We start from the raw sequence: 9,454 nt of genomic DNA, 5'->3' as shown, positions 1-9,454 counted from the left end.
TTACCAGAAGTTATTTTGATTGGAAGAGGATATCTATAAATAAAAAGTGAGTATACGTTTAAAATGTATAAATTTAATAATTGTTTTATTTCAATTTAAGAAGATTTAAAATAAATGTAAACTTAGAATAATTAATGAAGTTCTAACATATATTTTTAGGAAAAACATTCTAACAAAAATAATAAAAAGAATAGTAAAAATGTATTTATTAAAAACTGAAAGAGGTGAACTGTTAATTTAGAATGAACACATCATCAGTAGAAAAACAACTTGTTAATGGAATTGAAAGAAAAAGAGAAACTACAGAGTGGCAAGACGCTATTGCAAAAGTTAATAAAGCAGCACTAAGTCCAGAAGAACAAAAACTTTATGATGAAGGAAATATATTGTATAAAGAGGCACCTGTTGTCGAACATAATGCCAAAGAAGACAAATCATTACAAGAGATTGATGAATTATTAGAAGATGATGATAGTGATGAAGAACTTCAAAGAATTAAAGAAAAAAGATTAGCAGAAATGAGAGCTATTGCGGAGAAAAATAAGTATAAAGAAGTAGTTGAACTTACTGCTGGTGAATATAAACAAGAAGTTACTGAAGCATCAAAAGAATGTTATGTTGTAGTTTTGTTATATAAAAATGGGATTGAAGGATGTGATATTTTGAGTGCTAGGTTGAATGAATTAGCTCGTAAGAAAAGAAGTACAAAATTTGTTAAGATTTTAAGCCATTTGGCAATTCCTGATTATCCAGATAAACTTCTTCCTACTTTAATTGTTTATAGAAACACAAACCATGTTAAACAGTTTATTGGTTTGGCTGAGTTTGGTGGAAATAACATGACTTGTGACGACCTTGAATGGGCATTATCTCGTGTTGGTGCCGTTGAGACAACAATGAAGTCAGACCCAAAAGAAAAAAGGCATCCAAAGTTCAGTGGTGGAATGTTTTCTCGAGAACGAGATTCTTATGACGATGATGATTCTGATGATTAATTTTTGATGATAACAATTACAATAGATTATTGAATAAAATTATTATAAAATACATAAATTATTCATTTTTTTTAAAGACAATAAAAGAACTTCAACAAGAAAATAATTATTCAAATAAAAAAGTTTTTCAAGTTTTAATATGTGTTATAATTATTTTTAATACAAAGAATTGAACAAGTAATAAACTAGATTTTAGAAATAGAAGAATGAATGAAAGATATTGAAATTATTTAAAAATTTTATGTTTGGTTTTATGTCTTTTTTCTTGATAACAGGAATTTGTTTTTTTTTTTAAATAAATAATGGTGTATTTATTTTAAATCAATTAGAAGATATAATAATGGATTGAAAAGAAAAACCAATAGAATAATAATAAGAAGTTGAATTTTTAAAAGAATTGAAAGATAAATTTCTTTTTATAACCTGTTTTTAGAATTCTGTCAAAGACACTTAAACTATTATACAAAAGAAAGTTACATTATATCTAGTTTATTCCAATTATGATTATGAACATAAGGTGGTAATATTAGAGTTGTTATTATAGAATCTATAATTATTTCAATAATTTAAATGAAGAAAATAAATATAGAGAATATGGAGTAAGACACTCTAAAAGGAATATTAAATGTATTAAACAAATAATTTATCTTTATTTCTGTTCAACAAGTACAACATTCTAAAACATTATCATGTGATGTTTGTCAATATGACTTTTTATACAATTTTGCTTTTATAGTTATAAGTGATAAACTAAATGAAGTTTAGACCAAGAGAATTTCTTCTAAATTAACATTAAAGAAGTTTTTATTTGATCGTTATAACTTAACAAATATATAAAAAGAAAAAAGGAAGAATGTATTAACTGAATTTGAAATTAAATCCAATAAAAGAAGTTATATTTAAATGATTTGTGTTGATATGAAATATAAATGTAATTGAAGTTAATGTATTAACAGTTATAATGTTTTGGAACAATTTGGTAAATGAATAATACAATTCTAAATAAGTCTCAATTCAAATATTTTAACTAACATATTTAAGTATAAAGAAACCAAAAACGTACTAAATTAAACATGTCAATGAGTTGGGTCATTCTTTGTTTTTATTAAGTCAAAGAAATAAATTTGTAAGTTGAACTAATAAACTTAAGTATGTTTGAATCTTCAATTGAGATATATTCCAATAAAGCTAGAAGGAGAGGTGATTTAGTTGTTGAAGAATTAATAAAACTACAAATGAATTGATTAAAATAATAAAAACAAGTTGGATTAAAATTTAAAAGAAGGTTGAAGTATTTTTATAAGAGTATTGATTTATTTTTGTAAGAACTTAAAAAGAAAAAAAATGACATTTCATTGCAAACAATGTCACAACTTACTTTTCAGAAAAGAAGATTTAGTATTAAACTCACCACTACAATTTTCTAAATGTGAAAATATAATATTTAAAGAGTCTTTACGTGTTGCATTACCAGTTCTTGAAATGAGGTGTTCTCGATGCGATTCAGTTATTGGTATTGTTCAACAAAAGCCAATGCTTTTTGTTCCTGATACAGAAGCAATAATAGAAAGTTTGATTACACCTCCTATTGAATTAGAAAATTTTTCAGAACAAATAGACAATACTCCTCTTTCTCAAGAAGATAATTTAATAACTCATTACATTACATCAGCTTTCTATTGGGGTGCATTGCTTCTTCCTCTTGGCTTAGCTCTCTTTGGAAAAGAAAAATAGATTTATAAATTATAACAACTTTAAATTATAATGCTCTCGGTTTTTCTTTATACTTTTTTTTCAATATGTTTAATCATCATCATAATCAGTATCTTCAACTCTTAAATCAACTTTAGGCTTTTCATTTAGTTGATACATTTCTGATGTTCCAATATCATCTTCTTGAACAAAATCAAATTGGTTTGGATCTACATCTTCGTATTGAACTCTGTGATTTATTCTCTTATTAGTTTTCTTTAATTCTTTCTTTGTACTCTTTTTTTTTCCTTTTATCCAATAATCCAATTTTAATGGATCTTCACCTGACATATCTCTTACTATTGTTCTTTGAGCCTGTGTTTCTTGAAAATATAATAACATATCCATACGTTCTTGTGCTTCATCATAACCCTCATTCTTTCTTATAATTTCTAATCTCTCGCCACAATATAAACATTTACCTGGTCCTTCTTCAGAACAATGAATTCTTCCACAAGAAAGACAATTTCCAATTGCTTTATGAACAGTTCCATAACACCTACACTCTATTCTTCCTCTTGGTTTATCTGGTGTAGGACTTTTCATTTGTGGGAACATGTTGAGTTTAACTGAAATGAATTTCCAAGTTTGAATCATAACTATTAATAACACAAAAATAATTAAATAAGTAAATAATTGTGTTATTGAGTAAAACAGATTTTTTATTTTATTTACAGATTTTCAAAAATACAAAATGAACTAAGGTTAAAAGTTAATAAAAAAAAAGAATTGTATTAATAATTTTTATTTTTTAAAAAGCTATAAATCATACCTCTTATTTATTTTATGTTAAAGAATATCGAGTAGAAACAAGTTGATTAAAATAATGTTTAGTATTTTTCATTTAATGGTTTAAATATGATTCCATATATAATTAAAAAAATAAAAGTATAGAATTACATGAATAAACACTTAAAAGAAAATTTAAATATAAAATTTTATTCATTTGTGGCTGTCTCTAATGAAATTGTTGAACGAGTCAATAATTTTTGAATTGATTTAAGTTCAGCCTTTTCTTTTGGTGAACAACTTGCTCTTAATTTTTTTGTTGTTTCTTTTGGAAGAATTCCAGTGTTTGTTCGTGCTAATGAAGGACTCTTTAATATAGAAGTTTTATCTTTTTGAGGTTTAATTGGAGCAATTATAGAAGGTTGTTGTTCTTCATTAGTACAATTATTCGTAACATTTAATTTTGAAACTTGTGAAACTTTAACAGGAGTAACATTATTATCATCAATCATATCTTCATCAGCAATTGAAGATAAATCAATTGTTCCATTTCTTGATAATGAAGTATTCATTCGAGCTAATTTAATTGTTTTTTGACGAGTAACAGAACTTTTTTGTTTACGGAATTTAAGAGGAATCATTTGAATTTTAGTAATACTTTTTTCACCATTTAAGACATCAGTTACATTAATACCATATCTATTCATAATAAATGATGCAAATTCTGTTTTTAATTTGATATCTTTTTGAATAATATCAATAGATTCAATATTTTTTTTAAATAAAGGGAGTTCACGAGTTAAAAATTGAAGAGCAACAGACTTATACATTTCTTGATTATTAACTAAACTAACTTCTCTTTCTCTAGCGGATTGTTGAATGTTATTAAGTTCATTTTCCATATTATTTTTTTTCATATCAAAATTAATTTTAAGGTCTTCATATTCTTCATTAATAAGAGCATTTTGTTGTGTTAATTCAACAACTCTTTTCATTAGATATTCTTTTTGAATTTCTATTTCTTTCCATCTTTTTTCATCATCTTTAACAATGATAATATTTTCAACTTCTCCATTAGAAATTACGATTTCACAATTACATCTTAATGTTCCATTAAAAGGTTTTTCATTTTCATGTGTTTCACACATTTCTAATTTTTTTAATGTTGCTGCATGGCTTTTTTTTTCCATCATTAAATCATTTATTGCTTTTGTTTGACTTTGTGCTAATGAAGCAATTTCTACCTTCATTTCATTAATAGCAGTAGCCATTTTATTAATATGTTCTGTTAATTTAGTGTTTTCTTCTTTTTCTTTAGAGTATAGTTCAACCATAAATTTTAGTTTTTTCATTGCTTCACTCCATGACTCAAGAAGTTCTGATGTTTCCATTTCTTTTTCATCATCATCTGTTGATGAAGTATAATCAGAAGAACTACTATATTCATCTTCTTCAGTATATTCATCTTCTAGATCATCAGAGAATCTAGGACTTGCTTTAGGAGGAGTTGAACGAGACATGTTATTGTCCATTGGAAGAACTTAAATATTTATTTTTTCTTTTTAAAAAAAAATTATTTTTCTATTTTTGTTTATTCTTTTCTATTTATAAAATGTTATGTGAAAATAATAAAAATAATTGAACTGAACTTATAAAAGTATATTTCTCTTCTATTTAAGTATTTGATCACTCTTTTGTTTATATGAATTCATTAATTCTTTTTGTGCTTTCATTCTTAAACTAACTGATTCAATAGCATTAGCAGAATCTTCAGCCATTTGAATTGTCTTTTGACCTAATTTATCACATTCATCAAGAATATTTAAAGTTTTTTGATTAGTTTTCTTTAAGACAAGATAGTCTTCACGGTCTTTACCAGTAAGTAGATTTAATGCAAAGTCTTCATCTTGTTCAAATTTAATTTGTCCTTTGATAGGACCACAATTCATAAATGTTTTGGTAATTAATGTATCTCCATAATCAAATACACGAGAATTAGGTTCAAAAATAACACCTAATTGTTCATTAGTTAATTTTAAATATCTTATATACAGTTCATTACAAATAAATTGTAATGAAACACTAACAATTCTAACTCTTCCTTTTTCCTTTGAATTATGATTTAATGCAATATTCATATGTAATGGTCTTGATCTCATAAATAATCCAATCATATCAACAATAGCAAATTCTCTGGTTAAAAGTTTCTTTTTTTCATTACTAGTTTCTTCTAAAACAACTTTATCATTATATATTGTCATTATAGCAGGAATTAAATTATCTCCTTCTAATTTCCATATAATATTAATTTCAACTTTTTGAGGTGGATTTTGAATTATTTGTTGTTGAAGAATTGGTGTTTCTTGTAGTGGTGCAGGTTTTACCTTTTTTTTAGTATATCTTAATTTTAATTCATAAACTAAAGATGTTGTTGCTTTAATACTTTCTTCTATTTCACCAAGATAAACATCCGTTTGATTAAGTAATTGATCAATCATTGCAATTTTCCTTTGTTGACACTCTAACATTTGATAAGAATCTAATTTTATTTTTCTCATATCTTCTGCAGTATCTAATGCCTCTTGTGCAGTTTGAATATCAAACTTTGTTTCTTGGTTTAAATGCTCAGATGATATTTCAGTATGTTGTTTATATATATTTAAATCAAGTAATGCAAATGGAAATTGAAAAAGATAATGCATTAGATTATAACATTCTTCTTTATTAAACGTTGGATAAAACTCATATCTTCTACCTTGGGCATCTAATAACATTATTTGATTATTCATATCTTTTAAATCTGATATTTGAATTTTAATAAATATTTTTTTCCCAGAAGAAGATCTAAAACAAAAGTAATTTTGTGTTAAAAATAATGTTCCTTTTACATTAGTATTTCCTGATTTATAAACACCTTTATAATTTTGTACTACATCTTCATTTTCACTTAATCCAAATTGACTCCGTAATTCTTGATTCACTTTTATAAATTTACTGGCTTTTGCTCTATCTTCTGATTCTATACGTGAAGCAACTCTAACAAGCATCTATTATGATTTTATAGATTCTTTGTTAGTCTTATTACTTATCACTTTCATACAGTATACTATCTCTCATGAATAATTGGTATCTTTGATGTCATTATCTTATTGAGAAGGTTCTAAATGAATAAACTTGCAACAACTCATAACTGTCAAGAAAGAAATTTATTTTTTTATTGAAACAAGAATTTTTAATTTTTCTTAGATAATTATTGTTTAATCTTATACAAAATAGTATTTAACACACTGCATTATAGTCAATTTTTATTAGAATTTTTAAGAAGATATCATAACAAAATATGAAAATAAATCAAAAGAAGAACTAATGATTATGTAATAATAAATTCTTGTTCTTTTTATTGAACCTAATAAATTTAAATCTATATTAAACAAAACAATTCATAATGTTTAATTGTTAATGATTTTTGTTAAAAAATTCAATAATATGTATCAATGTCATTCAGATTATTTCTGTTTCAAAATTGATTTAAAGGATTGGTATTATGATAAAAATGGTAGACAAATCTTTATATTCTTATAACTTTCTTTTTTTGTTATTATATTTCCAAAAATTAATAGAAGATGGATTAGAAATATGTTAAGTTGTATATATTCATAGAACATTAACAATTGTTTGTTTTATTACTATCGGAGAGAATGAAACATTCATTTCAAACAACATATTGAAATATGTAAATATAAATAAAATTACATGAGTATCATTCTTTATGAAATTTTATGTTTATTTTAGAAAATATTTTATTATAAAGACTAAGAATGAAACTGTTTCTTGAGTTTTAAAAATAAACAAACCATTCTATGTATCATTTATTATAATAAAATATCTTTGTTATTACAATTTAATTAAAGTTAACATTTTATTAAAAAAATATTATAAAAAGATGTGATAGTATCAACACCAAACATAGTATTATAAATAACAATTAAAAATGCTTTTTCTCAATAACAAATAACAAAAAGAAATGACGTTTACTAATACAAAGAAATTATTTTATTAATAATTAGAATGTTATCAAGTATTATAAATATTTAATTTCTAAAAAAAAGATAATTAAAATAATTAAAATTAGAATCTAATGTTTGAAAGAATAAAAAATGACAATATTAAATTATTGTTGATGATAAAATCAAAGAAATAATAAATTCATTCATTATATTCAAATTAAATAATTTAAGAAGTTTTATTTTTATTGAATTTATTTGGAAATATTAAAACACAACAATAATCAGTAAGTAAACTTACTATTATATTATCAAAACAATGTGATAGTATCTAAACAAATCTAACATAAAACTTTCCTATTATTATAAATAGTCTCCTTTATTTGAATAAAACAATATTAATGAATATTTAATTAGTCAATTCTATTTCTGAAATATTAGACTATTTTTAGAAAAATAAATAGATAACTAATTAATGAAAAAAAGGTTCAAAAATGAACAAATAATTCATTAACAATAAAAATAATAAAATACACTACTTTTTAGATACTAAACAAATCTATACCTTAAAATAATAAAGCAATTAATATATAACAAAATACAAAAAAAAACAAGAAATAATGATACTATTCTTAGATTATTGTAATTAATGACAAAGTTGAATTGTTTATGTTCAATGAATATAATCAAATACCGATAAATATTACGACAAATTCATTTTCTCATAAACAATATTCATTCAAACAAAAATATATAGAATAAAATATAAAAAAATAAGTCTTTAAATAATTGTACATTTATAAGAATTAAAGTTGAGGTAATAGTCAACATATTTGTGATCAAAATAATCATTTTTCTTATATTAAACAAATAAGAAGTATAAAAGTGTTAGTCTCTTTTCACTAAACAATATATAAAATCCATTGGTTAAGTCAACACTCTCTTATTTTCGTTTAGCATTTTCTGTATTTATTTAATAACATTAAATTTTCTCTTTTATTAAAGTTTTATTGAGTCAGTTTCTTGTTAGTCTTAATCAAAACATCTTTATAATTATGAGTATATCATTCATTATTTCATAAATATTTATTTTTGCATTATTGTTTATTACTTTAAATTACATTTGGTTGATCTAAATTATTTATTATTCTCATTTCAAAAATCCATTGTAATCCATTAAGACAACCCCCTAAAAATATTACCAAAGTAAAAAGGAATAAGGATTTTTCAACACAAAAAAACACTCAAATAAACACAAAATAATAAATTGAAAAGTTAAACCATCATCATCTCTTTGGGATAGGTGCTTCTATTCCTAAACGCTTCAATTCTTTTCTTTTACATGAAGCACATTGACATTTATTTTGACAAATAGGACAACCATCACTTAAGAATTTATCAAGAGTAGTATATTTTGTAATACACCCTTCACAAAATTTATGTTTTGGATTAATTGGACAGCGTAAACATTCATTTTTACGTGTCTTACAACGATGGCAAGAAACGTTATAAGTTTTTTCTATTAAAGGTTGTGTTGGTTCAATTTCCATAGGAGTTTCTATATGATGATCAGTTTGAGCATTATTATATAATTCTTCTGTCATAATTTCTATTGTTGAGAATTGTTCTAATAGAGCAAAAACAGGAACTTGACATACTGAGTCATATTGTTTGTATTGAATAGCAAATTGAGATGGAATTAATTTCTTTTCTGCCATTTCACTTTGGATAGTCTTAAAAAAGTCTGTTAAAGTAGCAGAAGCAGGTAATTTAATATCTAATTGTTGTTGAGTATTAGGAGGTGTTCCCACTAAAATAACAACGTCCATAAAAGCGTTTTGTAACGGAGTAATTTCTTGGACTTGCAATTGGTATTGCATTGTAAACGAATTTTCGCACTTCTTTTATAAGTTTTTATTTTTTCTTTTTACTAGTTTAGCAAAGGTTCAATTGAAAATGAAGATGCATTACAGG

General features: G+C 23.9%; 6 protein-coding genes across 6 annotated transcripts; 2 read left to right on the top strand and 4 right to left on the bottom strand.

Annotated features, from left to right (window-relative positions):
• Positions 1-242: 242 nt before the first annotated feature.
• On the top strand, positions 243-995 carry ENU1_110850 (phosducin family protein; the record flags this gene model as incomplete). Its single annotated transcript, XM_008859538.1, has 1 exon — positions 243-995. One exon carries the CDS (start codon positions 243-245, stop codon positions 993-995), a length of 753 nt encoding a protein of 250 aa, XP_008857760.1.
• Positions 996-2,339: 1,344 nt separating this feature from the next.
• Positions 2,340-2,729, top strand: ENU1_110840 (hypothetical protein; the record flags this gene model as incomplete). Its single annotated transcript, XM_008859537.1, has 1 exon — positions 2,340-2,729. The coding sequence occupies one exon, from the start codon at positions 2,340-2,342 to the stop codon at positions 2,727-2,729; it is 390 nt and encodes a 129-aa protein (XP_008857759.1).
• Positions 2,730-2,798: 69 nt separating this feature from the next.
• Positions 2,799-3,305, bottom strand: ENU1_110830 (zinc finger motif, C2HC5-type protein; the record flags this gene model as incomplete). Its single annotated transcript, XM_008859536.1, has 1 exon — positions 2,799-3,305. The coding sequence occupies one exon, from the start codon at positions 3,303-3,305 to the stop codon at positions 2,799-2,801; it is 507 nt and encodes a 168-aa protein (XP_008857758.1).
• A 380-nt stretch (positions 3,306-3,685) lies between these two features.
• On the bottom strand, positions 3,686-4,996 carry ENU1_110820 (hypothetical protein; the record flags this gene model as incomplete). Its single annotated transcript, XM_008859535.1, has 1 exon — positions 3,686-4,996. The coding sequence occupies one exon, from the start codon at positions 4,994-4,996 to the stop codon at positions 3,686-3,688; it is 1,311 nt and encodes a 436-aa protein (XP_008857757.1).
• Positions 4,997-5,146: 150 nt separating this feature from the next.
• On the bottom strand, positions 5,147-6,523 carry ENU1_110810 (GRAM domain containing protein; the record flags this gene model as incomplete). The annotated part of the gene is made up of 1 exon (XM_008859534.1): positions 5,147-6,523. The coding sequence occupies one exon, from the start codon at positions 6,521-6,523 to the stop codon at positions 5,147-5,149; it is 1,377 nt and encodes a 458-aa protein (XP_008857756.1).
• A 2,243-nt stretch (positions 6,524-8,766) lies between these two features.
• Positions 8,767-9,360, bottom strand: ENU1_110800 (hypothetical protein; the record flags this gene model as incomplete). Its single annotated transcript, XM_008859533.1, has 1 exon — positions 8,767-9,360. One exon carries the CDS (start codon positions 9,358-9,360, stop codon positions 8,767-8,769), a length of 594 nt encoding a protein of 197 aa, XP_008857755.1.
• Between the last annotated feature and the right edge of the window lie 94 nt (positions 9,361-9,454).

This window comes from Entamoeba nuttalli, assembly GCF_000257125.1.
Source record: "Entamoeba nuttalli P19 unplaced genomic scaffold asmbl_4725, whole genome shotgun sequence".
NCBI lineage: Eukaryota > Evosea > Mastigamoebida > Endamoebidae > Entamoeba > Entamoeba nuttalli.
The sequence above is the reverse complement of the archived record's forward strand: the minus strand, read 5'-3'. Positions and strand labels throughout refer to the sequence as shown.